The sequence below is a fragment of the Pangasianodon hypophthalmus genome, chromosome 24 (genome assembly GCF_027358585.1).
Source record: "Pangasianodon hypophthalmus isolate fPanHyp1 chromosome 24, fPanHyp1.pri, whole genome shotgun sequence".
Taxonomy (NCBI): domain Eukaryota; kingdom Metazoa; phylum Chordata; class Actinopteri; order Siluriformes; family Pangasiidae; genus Pangasianodon; species Pangasianodon hypophthalmus.
Genome location: NC_069733.1, coordinates 19,860,276 through 19,882,775, shown reverse-complemented (window position 1 = coordinate 19,882,775; position 22,500 = coordinate 19,860,276). Strand labels below are relative to the sequence as shown.

At 39.3% G+C, this 22,500-nt stretch overlaps 2 protein-coding genes across 3 annotated transcripts in view; one reads left to right on the top strand and one right to left on the bottom strand.

The window, feature by feature from the left end:
- The window catches only part of si:dkey-112e17.1 (uncharacterized), a 24,623-nt gene extending 21,824 nt beyond the window's left edge, over positions 1–2,799 (top strand). The window contains exons 6-7 of the mRNA XM_053228729.1: positions 377–607; positions 990–2,799. Coding sequence (XP_053084704.1) covers positions 377–607; positions 990–1,415 — 657 coding nt within the window. The 3' untranslated portion in view covers positions 1,416–2,799. The remainder of the gene's footprint in view (positions 1–376; positions 608–989) is intronic.
- Positions 2,800–13,878: 11,079 nt separating this feature from the next.
- The window catches only part of chfr (checkpoint with forkhead and ring finger domains, E3 ubiquitin protein ligase), a 62,803-nt gene continuing 54,181 nt past the window's right edge, over positions 13,879–22,500 (bottom strand). For both annotated transcript variants that reach the window (XM_053229074.1, XM_053229075.1), the window contains exons 10-18: positions 22,431–22,500; positions 22,217–22,350; positions 21,774–21,890; positions 21,481–21,564; positions 21,177–21,247; positions 20,589–20,676; positions 19,780–19,887; positions 18,111–18,183; positions 13,879–17,563 (exon numbers count right to left, since the gene is read on the bottom strand). The exon at positions 22,431–22,500 is cut by the window's right edge and continues 93 nt beyond it. In XM_053229074.1, the coding sequence (XP_053085049.1) occupies positions 17,521–17,563; positions 18,111–18,183; positions 19,780–19,887; positions 20,589–20,676; positions 21,177–21,247; positions 21,481–21,564; positions 21,774–21,890; positions 22,217–22,350; positions 22,431–22,500 (788 nt within the window). In that variant the 3' untranslated portion in view covers positions 13,879–17,520. The remainder of the gene's footprint in view (positions 17,564–18,110; positions 18,184–19,779; positions 19,888–20,588; positions 20,677–21,176; positions 21,248–21,480; positions 21,565–21,773; positions 21,891–22,216; positions 22,351–22,430) is intronic.

Here is a 22,500-nt window from a genome sequence, read left to right as displayed (position 1 = left end):
TCATCACATTGCTTTGTGAGGTTCTTGCCATCACCAGATGCGGGTCTTTGTGACTAGCAGGCTGTTTAGACGGCGAAGGCTCGGGTCAGATCTGGTTCTGTTCCACGCTCTAAGTCCGGCAGCGAGCTCTGGGAAAGTCCGAGTCAGACACTGCGGTCCTGAGATGGTCAGTGCCGAGGCAGAGAGCACGAAACTGGCGTCTGATGACTCAATTTATTGCAAATTCTGCGTCAAAATCTGTTGCTACGTATCCGGGGGATTCTCCCGGTCCCTGCTGGTTAAGAAGCTAAAATGATAAATTGAATGATTTACATCTAATAATTATAATCATTACTAATTTTAATAAGCATGTAAACATTAACTCTTATTCTCGCAGCACCGTGAACGTTTTCTGCGACGCAGTGACACGGGATCTGTGCAGCCATCTGATTGGATGCCTCGCAGCGAGCCCTCCAATTGGCCGAGTCGTGGCAGCCATGTTGGATCGGCGCGTCCTCGAGCGTGGAGCGTCCGAACCTTCCACGACTTCCTACTTCCTCTTCCTCAATTAAACAGGAAGTGGTGCAGCTGGAATTTAACGAGTCCCTTCACCAAACTAGTGGACACCGTGAGTTCATCTATTATTATTATTATTATTATTATTATTATTATTATTATTAAGAATAGCTGAGGTTGCATTTAAGTATAAAGATTACTATTATTATTTATTATTTATAGAGACGTGGGTCCCTTCTGATGTACAGTGTGTCAGTAACTGAATGTACTCAGACGTATGTAATCAGATTATTGAGCGTTTTAGTAGATTATCGGGATTAACGTGTGATTAGTGCATTGTGAAGCGGAGTTAAGAAGGATCCCGCTCCACACATCACACTAAACTCGTCGAGGATCAGCACTTCTATCACTCCCACATCTGTTTTACGTAACGTTGTAAAAATTAGTCATAAATAATCATCTACACATGTTTAGAGAGATGTTTTGTTCCTCAGGTTTCTCCAGGTTCTGTGGTGGATGGAGGTGGTGGTGTGAAGGTTCCCTCGGCTCAGCAACAGCGCCGCTACAACATGTCACGCTCCCACACGTCTCAGCAGATCTGCGAGCCCGATGGCGCCCTCTGTGGCCCGGAGCAAGCAGTGGAGGTTAAAATCTGCGAATTCTCTCCTGATGATGATAACCTCACCATTCCCGTGTTCGCCATTTCAGAAGAAGATGATCGAGAGCCTCTGGTTTCAGCCGAAAACCAAGTGAAAAACAACAAGCTCGGAAATCACGACTCCTTTCCTTCATTAGGCTCCGCCCACTTGGCGTTTACAGTTGAGGAATCGGCTGTTTTGAAAAACACGTCCAGTAAGATCCAGCTTCCCTCGCTGAGTCATGTGACCGTGCCGTGTGACTCTGTGGGGAAGGACATGTGATCGACTCAGACCGCATACTGTCATACTGAACAGCGTGTTATCTGTTTTACACACACACACACTATCGAGTAGCACTAGCTGCCAGCTACATTTAAAGGTGCATTATGGCAAAAAAATTCAAACATCCATTTGCAGTCTGCAATTTTATTTATATTTTATTGATCAGTTTTCCATTCGAGCTACAAGGCAAATGTGAGTCAATCTCACTTCCGAAAGTCTATCTGTCATCCGATTAATACAAACATTTTAATATAATTTATTCAAATGTCATAATCGATTGAGTAATACATAGTAGAATACTGTATTTGCAAATACTTTAAACTGGAACTTTATTATCGTTTGCATCACTTCCTGTTATCAAGCAGGAACTTTTAGAGGTTTAGCCTGGGGGCGGGGTCAGGAATGGTAACGAACCGTGGTGAGGAAACAAAGTGATTCAGAGTCAAAGTTGTCCAAGATGGCGGCCTCCATGACGTTCCAGTGTTTGAGACATATGGGATATATTAACAGGAAAAAAATTGCGTAAGATAGATTTCTGTTAGCTACATTTAGCTGCAGAACAAGCGATTCAAATGATTCATTCTTGAATGATTCATTCTGCTTCTGAATCATATTCCTGAACTTAAGAATATGTGAAGAACTGTGCTACCCTGTAGTCCTTTAGTATGGCAGTATGCGGTTTAGTGTGTGTGTGTGTGTGTGTGTGTGTGTGTGTGTGTGTAAACACAACCGTTCACAATCTGTTTTGTTGCTTTTTCAGAAATTGACAGTGAGAAGTAACCGCTGATGGATTTGTACATTAATACAGCCGTGCCTCTTTACATAACAAAGCACATTTTTGATATCTGGAAAATATTTAAATGTTTTGTGGACTGATTACTGTTTAAAAAAAAAAAAAAAAAAAAAGATTATTATATTATTTAACCACCACAGATATGTACCAATAATAGCTTATATAATATATGTGTCCTTTAATATTATTGTTATAATGCACACGTTAAAATATGATGACTTGACGACTTTCCCTTGTTCGCGTCACTTGTTGTTGTTGCTCACAGAGTGTGTACTTTTGTTGGTATTTTTACGCATTCTCGGATTATTAATGCTGCTAAATATTTGGCTCTGCCGTGCTGTTGTACGTGGAGCGAGTGCTACGCCGTCATAAATCCATGTTTTTTGTAAATGTTATGTTTATGCAGCATTTTCATGCACTACATTAATGTGCGACATGTTCGGAAATGCAGTAATGCTGATGATCTCCTGCAGGAAGTGCATTATAAAGGGAAAAATGATTATTGTTGTAAAAAAAAAGATTAAAAAGAATAAATGCAGTAACTAACAAATCAATACAAATAAAATATTATGTGAAGCATATTAGCAGCAACGGTGATGTGTAAATGTTTTTTAATGAAATTCTATAATTTTCTTTGTGATATTTATGAAGTAGATTAATTTAGGAGATGTGGTTTTAACAAAAGAAAAAATGTTAACGTTAATCCGGTTGGATAATTTGTTTTATAGTTCTGAATGTTGTTTATTTGGTTAATTTAGGTTAGTGTGCCTCCTCAACACTTTAAACCCTGAGAAGGATGCAGGGATTGGCTCTGAGTCAAGGGCTAATCTGAGCCTCGAAGGAATGTGGTAGTGTGAGATGACTGAGGGAACACACACACACACACACACACACCACACACACAGACTGTAAATAGCGTAGTAGTGAAGCATAGTGTTCTGCTATGTGATTTATGTTGTAGTATTATGTGGTATCGTAGTGATGTGTGTGTGTGTGTGGTATCGTGGTAATGTGTGTGTGGTAATGTGTGTGTGGTATCGTGGTAATGTGTGTGTGGTATCGTGGTAATGTGTGTGTGTGTGTGTGTGTGTGGTATAGTGGTAGTGTGTGTGCGTGTGTGTGTGTGTGTGTGTGGGGTATCGTGGTAATGTGTGTGTGGTATAGTGGTAATGTGTGTGTGTGGTAATGTGTGTGTGGTATCGTGGTAATGTGTGTGTGTGTGGTATCTTGGTAATGTGTGTGTGGTGTAGTGGTAATGTGTGTGTGTGTGTGTGTGGTATAGTGGAAATGTGTGTGTGTGTGGTGTAATGGTAATGCGTGTGCGGTATAGTGGTAATGCGTGTGTGTGTGTGTGTGTGTGTGTGGTGTAGTGGTAATGTGTGTGTGTGTGTGCGGTGTAATGGTAACGTGTGTGTGTGGTATAGTGGCAATGTGTGTGTGTGTGTGGTGCAGTGGTAATGTGTGTGTGTGTGTGGTGCAGTGGTAATGTGTGTGTGTGGTGTAGTGGTAATGTGTGTGTGTGTGTGTGTGGTGCAGTGGTAATGTGTGTGTGTGGTGTAGTGGTAATGTGTGTGTGTGTGTGTGGTGCAGTGGTAATGTGTGTGTGTGTGTGTGGTGCAGTGGTAATGTGTGTGTGTGTGTGGTGCAGTGGTAATGTGTGTGTGTGGTGTAGTGGTAATGTGTGTGTGTGTGTGTGGTGCAGTGGTAATGTGTGTGTGTGTGTGTGTGTGTGTGGTGCAGTGGTAATGTGTGTGTGTGGTGTAGTGGTAATGTGTGTGTGTGTGTGGTGCAGTGGTAATGTGTGTGTGTGGTGTAGTGGTAATGTGTGTGTGTGTGTGTGGTGTAGTGGTAATGTGTGTGTGTGTGTGGTGCAGTGGTAATGTGTGTGTGTGTGTGGTGCAGTGGTAATGTGTGTGTGTGGTGTAGTGGTAATGTGTGTGTGTGTGTGTGGTGTAGTGGTAATGTGTGTGTGTGTGTGGTGCAGTGGTAATGTGTGTGTGTGGTGTAGTGGTAATGTGTGTGTGTGTGTGGTGCAGTGGTAATGTGTGTGTGGTATAGTGGTAATGTGTGTGTGTGGTAATGTGTGTGTGGTATCGTGGTAATGTGTGTGTGTGTGGTATCTTGGTAATGTGTGTGTGGTGTAGTGGTAATGTGTGTGTGTGTGTGTGTGGTATAGTGGAAATGTGTGTGTGTGTGGTGTAATGGTAATGCGTGTGCGGTATAGTGGTAATGCGTGTGTGTGTGTGTGTGTGTGTGTGGTGTAGTGGTAATGTGTGTGTGTGTGTGCGGTGTAATGGTAACGTGTGTGTGTGGTATAGTGGCAATGTGTGTGTGTGTGTGGTGCAGTGGTAATGTGTGTGTGTGTGTGGTGCAGTGGTAATGTGTGTGTGTGGTGTAGTGGTAATGTGTGTAGATTAATTTAGGAGATGTGGTTTTAACAAAAGAAAAAATGTTAACGTTAATCCGGTTGGATAATTTGTTTTATAGTTCTGAATGTTGTTTATTTGGTTAATTTAGGTTAGTGTGCCTCCTCAACACTTTAAACCCTGAGAAGGATGCAGGGATTGGCTCTGAGTCAAGGGCTAATCTGAGCCTCGAAGGAATGTGGTAGTGTGAGATGACTGAGGGAACACACACACACACACACACACACACACACACAGACTGTAAATAGCGTAGTAGTGAAGCATAGTGTTCTGCTATGTGATTTATGTTGTAGTATTATGTGGTATCGTAGTGATGTGTGTGTGTGTGTGGTATCGTGGTAATGTGTGTGTGGTAATGTGTGTGTGGTATCGTGGTAATGTGTGTGTGGTATCGTGGTAATGTGTGTGTGTGTGTGTGTGTGTGGTATAGTGGTAGTGTGTGTGCGTGTGTGTGTGTGTGTGTGTGGGGTATCGTGGTAATGTGTGTGTGGTATAGTGGTAATGTGTGTGTGTGGTAATGTGTGTGTGGTATCGTGGTAATGTGTGTGTGTGTGGTATCTTGGTAATGTGTGTGTGGTGTAGTGGTAATGTGTGTGTGTGTGTGTGTGGTATAGTGGAAATGTGTGTGTGTGTGGTGTAATGGTAATGCGTGTGCGGTATAGTGGTAATGCGTGTGTGTGTGTGTGTGTGTGTGTGGTGTAGTGGTAATGTGTGTGTGTGTGTGCGGTGTAATGGTAACGTGTGTGTGTGGTATAGTGGCAATGTGTGTGTGTGTGTGGTGCAGTGGTAATGTGTGTGTGTGTGTGGTGCAGTGGTAATGTGTGTGTGTGGTGTAGTGGTAATGTGTGTGTGTGTGTGTGTGGTGCAGTGGTAATGTGTGTGTGTGGTGTAGTGGTAATGTGTGTGTGTGTGTGTGGTGCAGTGGTAATGTGTGTGTGTGTGTGTGGTGCAGTGGTAATGTGTGTGTGTGTGTGGTGCAGTGGTAATGTGTGTGTGTGGTGTAGTGGTAATGTGTGTGTGTGTGTGTGGTGCAGTGGTAATGTGTGTGTGTGTGTGTGTGTGTGTGGTGCAGTGGTAATGTGTGTGTGTGGTGTAGTGGTAATGTGTGTGTGTGTGTGGTGCAGTGGTAATGTGTGTGTGTGGTGTAGTGGTAATGTGTGTGTGTGTGTGTGGTGTAGTGGTAATGTGTGTGTGTGTGTGGTGCAGTGGTAATGTGTGTGTGTGTGTGGTGCAGTGGTAATGTGTGTGTGTGGTGTAGTGGTAATGTGTGTGTGTGTGTGTGGTGTAGTGGTAATGTGTGTGTGTGTGTGGTGCAGTGGTAATGTGTGTGTGTGGTGTAGTGGTAATGTGTGTGTGTGTGTGGTGCAGTGGTAATGTGTGTGTGGTATAGTGGTAATGTGTGTGTGTGGTAATGTGTGTGTGGTATCGTGGTAATGTGTGTGTGTGTGGTATCTTGGTAATGTGTGTGTGGTGTAGTGGTAATGTGTGTGTGTGTGTGTGTGGTATAGTGGAAATGTGTGTGTGTGTGGTGTAATGGTAATGCGTGTGCGGTATAGTGGTAATGCGTGTGTGTGTGTGTGTGTGTGTGTGGTGTAGTGGTAATGTGTGTGTGTGTGTGCGGTGTAATGGTAACGTGTGTGTGTGGTATAGTGGCAATGTGTGTGTGTGTGTGGTGCAGTGGTAATGTGTGTGTGTGTGTGGTGCAGTGGTAATGTGTGTGTGTGTGTGTGTGTGTGTGGTGCAGTGGTAATGTGTGTGTGTGTGTGTGTGTGTGTGGTGCAGTGGTAATGTGTGTGTGTGGTGTAGTGGTAATGTGTGTGTGTGTGTGTGTGGTGCAGTGGTAATGTGTGTGTGTGGTGTAGTGGTAATGTGTGTGTGTGTGTGTGGTGCAGTGGTAATGTGTGTGTGTGTGTGTGTGGTGCAGTGGTAATGTGTGTGTGTGTGTGGTGCAGTGGTAATGTGTGTGTGTGGTGTAGTGGTAATGTGTGTGTGTGTGTGTGTGGTGCAGTGGTAATGTGTGTGTGTGTGTGTGTGTGTGTGTGTGGTGCAGTGGTAATGTGTGTGTGTGGTGTAGTGGTAATGTGTGTGTGTGTGTGGTGCAGTGGTAATGTGTGTGTGTGGTGTAGTGGTAATGTGTGTGTGTGTGTGTGGTGTAGTGGTAATGTGTGTGTGTGTGTGGTGCAGTGGTAATGTGTGTGTGTGTGTGGTGCAGTGGTAATGTGTGTGTGTGGTGTAGTGGTAATGTGTGTGTGTGTGTGTGGTGTAGTGGTAATGTGTGTGTGTGTGTGGTGCAGTGGTAATGTGTGTGTGTGGTGTAGTGGTAATGTGTGTGTGTGTGTGGTGCAGTGGTAATGTGTGTGTGTGTGTGTGTGTGTGTGTGTGGTGCAGTGGTAATGTGTGTGTGTGGTGTAGTGGTAATGTGTGTGTGTGTGTGGTGCAGTGGTAATGTGTGTGTGTGTGTGTGTGTGTGGTGCAGTGGTAATGTGTGTGTGTGGTGTAGTGGTAATGTGTGTGTGTGTGTGTGTGGTGCAGTGGTAATGTGTGTGTGTGGTGTAGTGGTAATGTGTGTGTGTGTGTGGTGCAGTGGTAATGTGTGTGTGTGGTGTAGTGGTAATGTGTGTGTGTGTGTGTGTGGTGCAGTGGTAATGTGTGTGTGTGTTTTACATCATTCTATAATACATCATAAAACTATTATGCCACATTTGATGTAATAGTAGTATGATGTAGGATGTAGTTTAGTAATAGCATGTTGCGTTACTCTTATAGTAAAGTATTATGTGGAATAATATAGTATTGTGGGCTAGGAATGTTGTTCTGTGATGTGTTTCCTGATAAGAGTATGATGATGTGTAGTAATAGTATAGTAATAGTGTCATAGTTATACTACAGACATAGTTACTCCAGTATTATATGGAATAGTAGTAGTATAGTATTGTGGGATAGTATTAGTGTGGTGTTGTGAGTAGGAATATTGTTTTATGATGTGTTTACTGATAAAAGAGTATGATGATGTGGTATAGTAATAGTTTAGTAATAGTAATAGCGTCATAGTTATACTACAGATATAGTTACTACTGTATTATGTGGAATAGTAGTATTGTGTGATAGTATTAGTGTGGTATTGTGGGTAGGAGTATTGTTCTGTGATGTAGAGTAGTAATAATGTAGTATGATGTGGTGTAGTAATAGTATAGTAATAGTGTCGTATTTATACTACAGACATAGTTACTCCAGTATTATATGGAATAGTAGTAGTATAGTATTGTGGGATAGTATTAGTGTGGTGTTGTGAGTAAGAATGTTGTTTTATGATGTGTTTCCTGATAAAAGAGTATGATGATGTGGTATAGTAATAGTATAGTAATAGTGTCATAGTTATACTACAGACATAGTTACTCCAGTATTATATGGAATAGTAGTAGTATAGTATTGTGGGATAGTATTAGTGTGGTATTGTGAGTAGGAATATCGTTTTATGATGTAGAGTAGTAATAATGTAGTATGATGATGTGGTATAGTAATAGTATAGTAATAGTGTCAAAGTTATACTACAGACATAGTTACTCCAGTATTATATGGAATAGTAGTAGTATAGTATTGTGGGATAGTATTAGTGTGGTATTGTGAGTAGGAATATCGTTTTATGATGTAGAGTAGTAATAATGTAGTATGATGATGTGGTATAGTAATAGTATAGTAATAGTGTCATAGTTATACTGCAGTCATAGTTACTCCAGCATTATGTGGAATAGTAGTAGTATAGTATTGTGGGATAGTATTAGTGTGGTATTGTGGGTAGGAATATTGTTCTGTGATGTAATAATATAGTGTGATGATGTGGTATAGTATGTGGTGTAGTATATAGCATAGTAATAGTATAGTATTGTGGGTAGGAATATTGTTTTATGATGTAGAGTAGTAATAATATAGTGTGATGATGTGGTGTAGTAATAGTAATAGTGTCGTATTTATACTACAGACATAGTTACTCCAGTATTATGTGGGATAGTATTAGTGTGGTATTGTGAGTAGGAATATTGTTTTATGATGTGTTTCCTGATAAAAGAGTATGATGACGTAGTATAGTAATAGTATAGTAATAGTGTCAAAGTTATACTACAGACATAGTTACTCCAGTATTATATGGAATAGTAGTAGTATAGTATTGTGGGATAGTATTAGTGTGGTATTGTGAGTAGGAATATCGTTTTATGATGTAGAGTAGTAATAATATAGTGTGATGATGTGGTGTAGTAATAGTAATAGTGTCGTATTTATACTACAGACATAGTTACTCCAGTATTATGTGGGATAGTATTAGTGTGGTATTGTGAGTAGGAATATTGTTTTATGATGTGTTTCCTGATAAAAGAGTATGATGACGTAGTATAGTAATAGTATAGTAATAGTGTCAAAGTTATACTACAGACATAGTTACTCCAGTATTATATGGAATAGTAGTAGTATAGTATTGTGGGATAGTATTAGTGTGGTATTGTGGGTAGGAATATTGTTCTGTGATGTAGAGCAGTAATAATATAGTGTGATGATGTGGTGTAGTATGTGGTATAGTATATAGCATAGTAATAGTATAGTATTGCGGGTTAGTAATAGTTAAAGATTTGCAGAATCTCTGCTCACGCCAGGCTCAGTGCCTGCTGCTGTACCATCCTTCTGCTTGCTCCTGTTTACATGAGTTTGTTTATGGCAAGTTAAAAGTTTTCCCATCATGAACTCCCACATTGATTTATGTTTATTTCAGCTTCATTAATCTTCTGATGCAGCACCCTGAGCCAGAAGAACTTTAGCCAAAGTCTGAACCACAGACAAGATGGATTTACGTCGGTGTCTTACAAATAACTAACCAGCAAAAATCTGAAAAGGTATACTCTAAAATTAAACTATACTTATCGACTAATAATATTGTAATGCTATAACATTTCAGCAGATTCAGCCACACCAAAAATAGACGCCAGACATCCAACCCACCATGCAAGATGACTAATGTTGTCATGGAAAAAAAAAAAAAAACATACCCATTGTCTCATTCCAAAACTGCATCTCTTTTACTTTTAAAAATAGAAAAATTAAAATGTCGATGTCTGTTATCAGTATGTTTGTACAAAGGAGGTGAAATAAGAGCAAGATGGAGAGAGCACAATGACTGAGAGAGAGAGAGAGAGAGAGAGAGAAAGTAAGAGCCTGATTAAACACTAGGTGAGAGGAGGTCAAGACAAAACAGCTGAAACTCTAAGAGGGAGCTTAAGATCTTTAGTGAAATGACCTCCATTAACAGATTTTAAACCCCTTTTTCTTCTCTTATGGAGAGTGAGTGTTGAGCAGTTTGAGGCTATAACCCCTTGGAGGGTTTAGAGTGAAAATTTGATGTTCTCTGATCTTCCCCAAATTCAGTCTGTGTGTTTCTAGAGTCAAGATACAGACAGGAGAACACTTACTTTTGCCTCATCGCACTCAAAAACTGAGATCTGAGGCTCCGTTTCCAGCAAATTCCAGTATTTTAATTGACTGGAATTTGTTGGACACTGAGCCTCAGATCTCAGCTTCGGAGTGAGATATTCAGACCAAACTTACACTCATGTCTATGTCTTGATTCCAGTGAGCCATGGTGTAAATTTTAAGAAGATTGAAGACCATCACAATTTTCACCTGAAAAAAACACAAAGGCTAACCCCTTACATTTTTTTAGGGTGAAAATTGTGACTTTCTCTGATCTTCTTCATATTTGCAGTGTTGGTTGCTGATGTCAAGACATAGACATGAGCGCAAGTTTGGTCTGAATCTCTCATTCCAAAGCTGAGATCTGAGGCTCAGTGTTCAGCAAATTCCAGTATATTTTATTGACTGGTATTTGTCAGAGATTGAAGCTTCAGATCTCAGCTTTGGAGTGAGATTTCAGACCAAACTTGCTCTCATGTGTATGTCCTGATTCCAGTAAGCCATGGTGTGAATTTGAGGAAGATCGGAGAACGTCAAATTTTTCACCCTACAAACTCCAAGAGGTTAGCCTTTGTGGTTTTTTTGTGTGAAAAATGTGATGTTCTGAGATCTTCCTCAAATTCACACTCTGGGTTAATGGGGTCGAGATGTAGACATGAGAGCAAGTTTGGTTTGAATCTCTCTCTCCAAAGCTGAGATCTGAGGCTCAGTGTTCAGCAAATTCCAGTATGTTTTATTGACTGGTATTCATCAGAAATGGAAGCCTCAGATCTCAGCTTTGGAGTGAGAGATTCAGACCAAACTTGCTCTCATGTCTACAGCTTGATATCAGTAACCAATGGTGCAAATATGAAGAAGATCAGAGAAGGTCAAAATTTTCACCCTAAAAACTCCAAGAGGTTAGCCTTTGTGTTTTTTTTTGGGTGAAAATTTTGACATTTTCTGATCTTCTCCAAATTCACACCGTGGATTATTGGTGTCAAGACACAGACAGTTGCGCACTTCATTCTGTCCTATCTCACTCCAAAGCTGAGATCTCGCAGTGCTTACAGCGAATATACAGTATTATAGTAATGCAGACAGAATGTGGTATACTGTAGTAATAATGCATTATGATAATTGGCCATAGTCTTCTCTTCTCTTCTCTTCTCTTCTCTTCTCTTCTCTGGAGTAAACCATAAACCATGGGTGTATTATGTGCTGAAAAGTTTAAAGGAAATCTAGCAGCTAAATGTTGCATGTAATGAAACTGCTAGAATTCCTGTAAAGTAATTGACTGGAATTTGCTGGAAACTGAGCTTCAGATCTCAGCTTTGGAGTGAGAGATTCAGACCAAACTTGTGCTCTTGTTTACGTCCTGATTCCAGTAAGCCTTGGTGTGAATTTGAAGAAGATCGGAGAACGTCAAATTTTTCACCCTAAAAAATGTAAGGGGTTAGGCTTTGTGTTTTTTTTTTGTGTGTGAAAAATGTGATGTTCTCAGATCTTCCTCAAATTCACGCTGTAGGTTACTGGGGTCAAGATGTAGACAGGAGCGCAAGTTTGGTCTGAATCTCTCACTCCAAAGCTGAGATCTGAAGCTTCAATCTCTGACAAATACCAGTCAATAAAACATACTGGAATTTGCTGGACACTGAGCCTCAGATCTCAAAAGTAAGTGTTCTCCTGTCTGTGTCTTGACTCCAGAAACCCACAGACTTGAATTTGAGGAAGATCAGAGAACGTCAAATTTTCACCCTTTAAACTGCAGAATGTACGGGCCTTTGTGGTTTTTAAGATGAAAAATGTGATGTTCTCAGATCTTCCCCAGATTCACAGTGATGGTTACTGGGCTTGAGATGTAAACAGCAGCACAAGTTTGGTCTGAATCTCTCACTCCAAAGCTGAGATCTGAGTCTCAGGGTCCAGCAAATTCCAGTCAATTACTTTACAGGAATTCTAGCAGTTTCATTACATGCAACATTTAGCTGCTAGATTTCCTGGAAAGGTAAAAGTATGAGCTGATTTATTAATAGTATATTATGATGAAGAGGGACAGTAATCAGAAAAATAAATAGAAATAAATAGAAGTGATATATTAATAGTAAAGTATGACGTGAGATTGTAATAGTTGTGGAACACAGTGTTTGTTTCTATCTCTCATTTCTTTCTTTACACAAACACACTCAATTTTATTTTATAACTTTTATTGAAGCATTTTTATTAGTACAATAAACAATATTTATATTTCTGTAGAACATTAGTCTTTTAGCAATTGCTAATACAAAGAGGCTGTAAGCACTAAGGTCTGTAACTCACAGTGCAAGTTTCCAGAGTCAGAAAATTACTGAACACACAATGCAGGCAGAATGCGATGTAGTAATAATGCATTATAATAATTTCTCTTCTCTTCTCTTCTCTTCTCTTCTCTTCTCTGGTGTAAACCATAAACCATGGGTGTATTATGTGCTGATATGTTTACAGGAAATCTAGCAGCTAAACGTTGCATGTAATGAAACTGCTAGAATTCCTGTAAAGTAATTTGTTGGACACTGACCCTCAGATCTCAGCTTTGGAGTGAGACATTCAGACCAAACTTGCCCTACTGTTTATATCTCCAGCCCAGTAACCCAGAGTGTGAATTTGGGGAAGATCTGAGAACATCACATTTTTCACCTGAAAAAACACAAAGGCTAACCCCTTACATTCTACAGTTTTTAGGGTGAAAAATGTTATCTTCTCAGATCTTCCCTAAATTCAATCTGTGGATTTCCAGAGTCAAGACGCAGACAGGAGAACACTTACGTTTGCCCCATCGTGCTCAGAAACTGAGATCTGAGGCTCAGTGTCCAGCAAATTCCAGTATTTTAATTGACTAGAATTTGTAAAAAGTCGAAGCCTCAGATCTCAGCTTTGGAGTGAGATTTTTAGACCAAACTTACGCTAAGGCCTACATTTCTACTCCAGTAACCCACAGTGTGAATTTGGGGAAGATCTGAGAACATCACATTTTTCACCCAAAAAAACACAAAGGCTAACCCCTTACATTTTTTTAGGGTGAAAATGTTGACGTTTTCTGATCGTCTTCATATTTGCAGTGTTGGTTACTGATGTCAAGATGTAAACAGTAGTGCAAGTTTGGTCTGAATCTCTCTCTCCAAAGCTGAGATCTGAGGCTCAGTTTTCAGCAAATTCCAGTATGTTTTATTGACTGGTATTCATCAGAAATGGAAGCCTCAGATCTCAGCTTTGGAGTGAGAGATTCAGACCAAACTTGCTCTCATGTCTACATCTTGATATCAGTAAGCAACAGTGCAAATATCAGAGAAAGTCTAAATTTTCACCCTAGAAAAATGCAAGGGGTGACCCCCAATAACCCATGGTGTGAATTTGCGAAGGCCTGGAATACGTTGACTTCCCCTTGGAGTTTTTTGGGTGAAAATTTGAGGTTCCCTGTTCTTCTTAATATTTGCACCATTGGGTTACTGAGGTTGCGATAAAGGCAGACCAAACACCTGCTGCTGCCTCTCACACTTCAAAGCTGAGATCTGAGTACAGAGACAGCGCTGGTTCAAGTAGTAAATGCCAGAATACTGGCCTCTGATCAGGGTCATGTCTCCTTGTTTGTGTTGCTTGTGTTACAATACACACAATATAGTATGGTTTGTGTGAGTAGAGTGTGATGTGGTTTATGAATCAGGATAGTGACATTACAGTATGATGAAGTGGGAATGCAGTAGTACATTATTTGTGTGTGATTAATTGTAATAGTCTGTGTAAAGAAAGAAATGAGAGGTGGAGACAAAGACACAAAGACATTAACTTTTATTGATGCATTTTTATTACTGCAGTAAACATTTTTTTAAGATTTCTACAGAACATTAGTCTTTTAGCAACTGCTAATACACAGAGGCACTACATGCCCAAAAGGCATTTAACTCACATAGTGTGAGTTTACAGAATCAGAAAATTACTGAACACACAAAGCACAGTTTACAGTTATTCTCTTTCAACCCATTTCTCCAGCTTGGATGAGGTAGAACGAGAGCAAGACTTTTTTTTTTTAACTCCTCAGTGTTAAAATAAAATGTCATTTTAATGTGAAGATTTTCCTTCATAGCTCCATTAAATCCCAAATGGATGCTTTAACACTTCCCTAATATCCATGCAGCTGATTAGTAAGGATCTTGAATGGGCCTGAATTGATGCCCATTGGGTCCTTTAACCATCATCATGCACACTTAACCAATTTATTACATTTTAAAACAATGACTAATTTAAACTACCAGCTAAAATGTCCAAATAAGGAGGTTTTAATTTTCTAAATAGTGCGACAAAACTAGTGGATCATGTATCAAGTTTATTCTAGGGGTTACGGAAGCCTCTAATAATGTACTGGGTGTTTTTATTCTTCTTAACATTTGCAAATGTCATAAACTACACTATAGGTCACATTTCAGATCTGTATTTCTGCCTATAGCACAAAACAAACACACAAAGACTAATATTCCAGTCGTGTTTTTATGACTGAAAGCATAAGGCCTCAAAGGGTTTAATACTGAATAAGCAAACAGCGTTACTGGCTTCCGAAGTGCAACAAGAGCAAAAGAAAAGGTCAGAATTAGGCTGAAAATGATTTACACCAGTCAAGTAGCTAAAAATGACGGGTGCTGTCACGATTGTATTACTGATAACGCAACAGTTTCTCAATTTATCATCAGCAAAATGTTATTTAAATTAACTTTTTAAAGAAGCTTTAAGCAAATCCAGAATTACTAAAAAAAATAACCACTAATAACTGGCATCCTCACCACACTTAACACTACAGACTCTGAGCATGGATGGCTACAGGCATGCCACAGCAGACGGAAAATAAATCTGTGCTATTTGTGTAGGAACAAATTTAAATAGCTGCTTCCTGTTTCCTGTCAGGATACTATGCGGAAAGGTCCAGGCTGGTGTAGTCGAACAGAATGCATGGCTTAGGTGATGGCGGCTAACAGGAAGTGTGTTATACAGCATGACATCACATTATATTGTGGCATAGGAATAGTGTAGTATCACGAAGCACAGTATAATATGATACTGTAGGATAGTAATAGTGTAGTATGATGTAATATAGTATTGTATTATGTGTTTTTTTCGGATTGTAATAGTGTCGTATGATGTGACAGTATCGTATTATATTGTTCAATAGTAATAGTGTAGAATGATGTAACGTTGCAGTGTATCGTGTTATTTCGGATTGTAATAGTGCAGTATGACGTGACAGTATCGTATTATATCGTGGAATAGTAATAGTTTAATAAGATGTAATTATTGTACTGTATTATGTTTTGGGACTGTAATGGATAGTACAGTATGATAACAGTATCGTATTAGGTTGTGGGATAGTAATAGCATCGTACTACGTTGTTACTACGATATTAACAGTAAAGTATGACATAACAGTTTCATATTATATCGTGGAATAGTAATAACGTAGTATATGATGTAACATTGTACAGTATTATGTTTTTGGATTGTAATAGTGCAGTATGACGTGACAGTATCGTATTATATTGTTCAATAGTAATAGTGTAGAATGATGTAATGTTGCAGTGTATCGTGTTATTTCGGATTGTAATAGTGCAGTATGATGTGACAGTATCGTATTATATCGAGGAATAGTAATAGTTTAATAAGATGTAACATTGTACTGTATTATGTTTTGGGACTGTAATAGTGCAGTATAACAATATCGTATTAGTTTGCGGAATAGTAATAGTTCAGTACGATGTAAGAGTGTGTTGTGGGTGCAGTAATAGTACAGTATTATAGTACAGTATGATAACAGTATCGTATTATATTATGGGACAGTAAGAGTGTAGTATTATGTTGTGGGACAGTAACAGTCCTGTATGATGTAGTAAAGCGTTGTATTATACTGTATTATAGAATAGGATGATGTATAATAAAGTGGTATAGGAATAATACAGTATAATTGTACAGTATGTTGTTAAATTATTACTCACCTTATTACTAAAACACATGCGTAGCTTCCTGCATTATACTACATTCTCTCACATTATCCTATACTATATCTACAGTATACTCTACATTACTTACTACACCACATGGCAGGTTTATTTCTGTTTGTTGTAGCTGTTCCTGCGGCCATCCACAGTTACTATTAAAGCACTTACTAACAACAACAACAACAACAATAATAATAATCATAATAATATTAATAATAATAATAGAAGACAAGTGGAGTACAATGGTGTGGAAAACGATCTGCCACTTTACGTTAAGGCTTCGTCCCAAACACTACAACACAGAATCTGTAATAATAATAATAATAATAATAATAATAATAATAATAATAATACTTTTCTATAGTGGTTATTTTTATATTGTGCTGATTTATCAAATACTATTATACTCCAGTTATACTCCAAACACAACAATAGTGCACATTCAGGACACTCTGTTACTGTTACTGACTCCTCTGTCGTATCTCTGTACATCATCACAAAAATCTCGATTAGAATGGCTTTTTAATGAACACACAGCTGTCCAAAACAGAGATGTGGGTTAATTATTGACTCCTAATAGCCCTTAATGAAGCGCAGGTCGTATTTAAAGAGGAAATAACGATTAAATATGGCGACCTGCTTCGGGTTTCATCTCCGGAGCAGGAAAAAGTGAAAGCAGCAGCTGATTGAGGTGATGAGTAGTAATGTGCAGCGGTGTGTTAGTGCGGGTTAGAAATACCTGACTGTTTTAGCCTTTTCTCGTGCATAGGATAGATCGGATAGATCGGACAGCAATCGTGTGTGTGTGTGTGTGTGTGTGTGTGTGTGTGTGTGTGTGAGAGAGAGAGAGAAGTTTATCTAAAACAAGCGATAGTATGGACAAAAATGTGCACAGAATTACTAAGCTACAGCAAAAAACTAATCCAGTGGAAGCTCGAGATTCAGACTGGAATCCGTTAACAAGTTTCTGAGAGATAATTACACATTACGCATGATATTTAACGCACAATATCATCATCGTGAGAAATAACGATATAGCAAAGCCGAATCTCATACGAGAAAACAAGCAAACAAGATAATTAGCATATTAATGATCATCATAACCGATACTGAAGTGATTATATATTAAATCAGCACATGCTCATTAGGCACAATGTTTACGTAAGTGTCAGATTAATGGCAGCTCCGTCTTCACGCAGTCACAGTACGGTACGGTTCTCATTGCTCGCTTCATCTGATTTTAAACTGAATTCTGATCACACACACGATGAGAAAGTGCAGATTAACATCTAAACTATATCGATTACGAAGCGACGTCACTCTTCTCGCCCCAAAACTGATTGAAGTTGCATATTGTAAAACACCAAGATTATTAATTAGGAGAAAAAAAAGATTAAATCCAGAGCTGTGACTTCACCATCCAGGACACAACCTCAGTTCTTAAAGCGTGTCTGTTCACATATGTGGTTAAATTTCCTAAAAAGGGAAGAAAAAATATAATAAACATAATAAATAATTATGTATTACTGTGCTATTAAAATAACATCCAGTTACATTAGTACAGAAAAGTTCTTATTTGAATTTAAAATGGTTTAAACATTATCTGACTATCTGACTCCCTCTGCTGGGAGAATTAAGAATGACACAAAATAACACCAAGCTTATTGGGCTGTTTTAAAATTTCATAATTATGTCATTTAGAACATTACAAGCAGGCAAATGTCTCTAAAAATATACAAAAGCATCAGGTTTTAATTATTACAGTCTAAAGATCTGTGACAAATATGCAATAATACAGTAAATCAGGAAGGGGGCTAATACTTTAACACACACAAATACTTCTTTTAAAAAAGCAACAAATTATTTTTAATAGAAATGCATTTTTATTAATCTGATATTCATTAAACTGTATATATATATATTCTATATCTCTTAGTAAATTATTATTATTTTTATTTTTATTTTTATTATTATTATTATTATTATTATTATTATTATTATTATTATTATTAGAGACTCTTACATGGCGTGGTGAGCTTTGATTTGTGTTCTGCAGTTACGACCCCAATAACAATCCGGTCTCACTGTCACTGCGGCTGAGAGACAGAGAGAGAGAGAGAGAGAGAGAGAGAGAGAGAGAGAGTGACAGATAGAGAGAGAGAGAGAGAGAGAGAGAGAGAGAGAGACATAAAGGAACAGATAGAGAGTGAGACAGAAGAGGAAGAGAGAGAGACAGAGAGAGTGTGAGACAGAGTGAGACAGATAGAGAGTGAGACAGATAGAGAGTGAGAGAGAGATAGAGAGAGACACAGAGAGAGACAGAGCGAGAGAGAGGGACAGATAGAGAGTGAGAGAGAGATAGAGAGAGACACACAGAGAGAGAGAGAAGTATTCATTTAATATCAACATTCAACAGGAAGTGTGTGTGTGTGTGTGTGTATGCGCATGTGCATAGGTGTGAGAGTGTATATGTGTGTGTGTGTGTGTGAGAGAGAGAGTGTGTGTGTGTGTGTGTGTGTGTGTGAGTAAATATTTTTATGAAAAAACTGAAATAACTTGTTGCGTAAGTATTCACCCCCCCACACACACACATGAATATGCAGTAGAGCCACCGCTTGCTGCAGCAGCAGCTGTAAGTCTTCTGGGATCAGTACTGTAAGTATCGGCTCTACACACAGTGCTGGAGTGATTCTGGTCCGTTCTCCCTGGCGGACTTGCTCCAGGAGGTTCAGGTTGGTTGCTTGTGGACCGGGTCACTGCAGGACATTTAGCTTTTAGTTCCAGCGTTGCTTGTGCTCACTGTCCTGCTGGAAGGTGAATTTCCTCCCAGGCTTCAGTCTTTCAGCAGCCTGAAGCAGCTTCTCTTGCAGTATTTCCCTGTATTGTGCTCCATCTATTCTTCCTTCAGTTCTAACAAGATGCTGATGAGAAGCATGACCACAGCATGGTGCTGCCACCACCGCTCTTCACTGTAGGGATGGCGTGTCTGTACGGGAGGCATGGGAAGATTTAGGTTTGAGCACCACACAGAGCGCTTTGAGTTTTGGCCAAAAAAAGCTCTATCTTGGTTTCATCTGACCACAAAACCTTTTCCCACATCGCAGCTGGGTCACTCTCATGCTTTCACACGGTGCTTTCTGAGGAACGGCTTCTTTCTTGCCACACTCCCATACAAGCCCGTGTTACGCACGTGACTGCAGGTGTGTCTGTGGCTTCTCTCACAAGACTCCTCACCTTCTCTTGGCAGTGTCTGAGTGGTGTGATGCAGCTTCCACTTCCTGATTACTGATCTAACTCTTGGCTATTATTTTGTACCTTTTCCCTAATCTATGCTTTTGTATTATTTTTTCTCTACGTTCTGTAGAATGCTCTTTGATCTTCATTATCCTTCAGATTCACAGCCTGACTAATGAGCCTTCATCAGTGTTGTTTTTATCCAAAACAACGTCACAGAGTTGAACGATGCTCAGGTGGATGCAGATGGTGGTGAGGTAACTGTGTCCTCGTTAGGGCGATTTCTTTCATCGGTGTAAACTGGGAGCTTCTACAGCAAGGGATAATCCACAGCTATACGATTTTAACACGCGACGTGGAGTCAAATAACCTCTGCGGAAGAAACCAGGTGTGTATATGCAGGTGCATATATGAGTGTGTGTGTGTGTGTGTGTGTGTGTGTGTGTGTGTGTGTTTACCTGGTAGCTCAGCAGCAGGAACGTTAGCTCTGTACGCATATGCGAGCTCTTTAAAGAAGCGAAGTCCACAGCAGTAACACAGGAAGGAGTTCCCATTGATACGGTAATCTAACACACACACACACACACACACACACACACACACACACACACACACACACAGAGTGAGTGATTAGCCCCTCCCCTAGCATCCATTATCTCATGGAACATAATAACATCAACCTAATAATACACAACTCCAGCCCTGACGCTAACTCTTCTGATGCTACTACTTTATTGAATAGTTTATAAAAAGGATAAACAGATTATAAGGAGAAAGCCTCTGTGAAGAACTAACATGACAGATGTGTGTGTGTGTGTGTGTATGTGTGTGTATGTGTGTGTGTGTGTGTGTGTGTGTGTGTTTCACATTTACAAACACAATCTGTTTGCTCAGAGAGTAATTCAGTGCCTTTCTGATGTACATCATAGAAATGTGTCAGGGTTTTAATTTTCTATAAAGTTTGTACTGCCGCTAAAACAACGCTCTAGCACCCCCTACTGGTGCAGTGTTTGTAGTGTTTAGTGTTTGTCCCATTAGTGTTACTGTAGTATTTGTCTATAAGCCTGTCTTTACTGGAAGCTATTACACAGCGAGCTCAAGAAAATAATTTGTTGACTTTTTTAAAAGTTATGTTCTGTAATATGTTCTACAAATATATTTTGAAAGTATAATTTTAAACGCACAGCCTCTTACTTTCTACTTTCTGTCTTACTTCTGATACGAGTGTGTGTGTGTGTGTGTGTGTGTGTGTGTGTGTGTGTGTTACCTGAAAGGTGGAAGAGGCCTTGCTGTGTGCTCTCTAGCGCCTCCTGCAGCATCTCCCTCCACGTCTTTCCTCTGGAGCTCAAATAATTCTGACAAAGCAAAAACAATTATAATGTTATATTACAATATAATAAAATATAACTCATAATTACATAAATTAAAAGTATGAAATAATAAAATGAACTATAAATAAATTTACCGCATAGACAAACTCTAAATATAGTGTACAGAGTTAGAAAATTCAGCAGCTTGTGCTGTAGACTTCACGCAAATTCACTAATTTAAGGCTCTACATTCTCCTCAATCCTGTACAATTTCTGTGAAAAATATACAACTTTAAATGGATTCATTTGTTGTATAAATTTTACTCAATTTAATGCTGAAAAACTCAAACAAATTGTATATAAATATAATAAATTTAATGCTGAAAAACTCAACAAATTCAGTGAATCGAATGCTGCTGTTCATTTTACACAAACTCAGAAAAAGTCTGTTAATGTTACAGAAACTGTATAATATATGTGAATTCACAACAGTTAAAAAATGAAATAAATAATAAATAATAAATTAATTTGTTTAATTATTTTACCTGCAGGATTTCAGACTCATAGTGATTGTTGTTGAGGACGCCGTCCAGACATTTATCAGTCAGATTCAGATCTATCAGATAAGAATAGCTATAAAAATACTACTAATAATAAAAATAATCATAAAAATAATAAGTATACACATAAATGTATTTTTACAAATAATAAATAAATAAATTATGTATAAAAGTTCCATTAAGTTCCATTTGTTCCATAACACTTTTTAAAACGAATTTAATCTACAAACAAATATGACATCATTACATTATTAACATAATCACACACACTGACCAATCAGAGACTTACCGCTGAACCGCACTAAGCAACCCCGGCACTCGATTCGCTGGCAGCCCCAGTACAGGTGACAGAACGGCCTCTGACACACCAAACCTGAGGAGGAACAGGAAGTGAATTCAGCCAATCAGGTGCACTGTGGATAATAGTGCTAAAGCATCCAATCACAAGGCTCTATAGGCATTAACAGAATACTAATGCAGCCAATCAGGTCACAGTATAGGCATTACTTAGCAATATACAAGTTCAATAACAGTACAGGAGAGTGTGTACGTGTTTGATTGACAGGTAGGTGGGCCACTCACATTGCTGAGGGGAGGGGTTTGTGCCAACATGCTCCGCCCTCCGATCAGGCATTGGCTGTAAACAGCAGGTACAGATCAGGTGACTGCCATGAGGGGGACAGGTGAACTCCTGAGTTTCTGAGAGTGAAACAGAGCAGAGTGTCGGATAAACGTCCAGGTTAAAGAGGGCGGAGCTTAAGTTACATCTGATCTGCCAATCACAAACTTGATTATATCCTGTAACATCATCACAAAGTAGAGATATTGAGCTTGGAAACGAAAAGAAAGGTCAAGCTTGTGATTGGCTGATCAGATTTAATCTAAGCTCCGCCTTCGTTAACAAAACGTCGCCTGTCACATGACTTCCAAAACTCCGCCTCCTAGAATCTACAAGTTCTCCATGGTCATTGTTAATTCTACGACCCTAATATTTACACAAGAGCCTTATAGTCCCGTGTCACTACCTGCGCAGGTGTCTGAGGAGGTGGACGGTCCGTCTCCAGGCGTCGGCCCGGTCTCATTGGTGGAGCCACAGAACCAGGGGGCGGGGCTAAAGTCCTTTTTATATCCGGGACACTGCCTGCACATGTACGGCTGACTGCAGACACAACACCACGACGTTCAGCAGCTTAAACGCACATTCCACGTGATTATGTAAAGTGGCGTGTGATGCGTGACCTGAGATCAGACGTGTCGCTGTCGTTATCAGAGAGCTCGAACAGATAATCAGAGCTTCCTTCTTCATCGG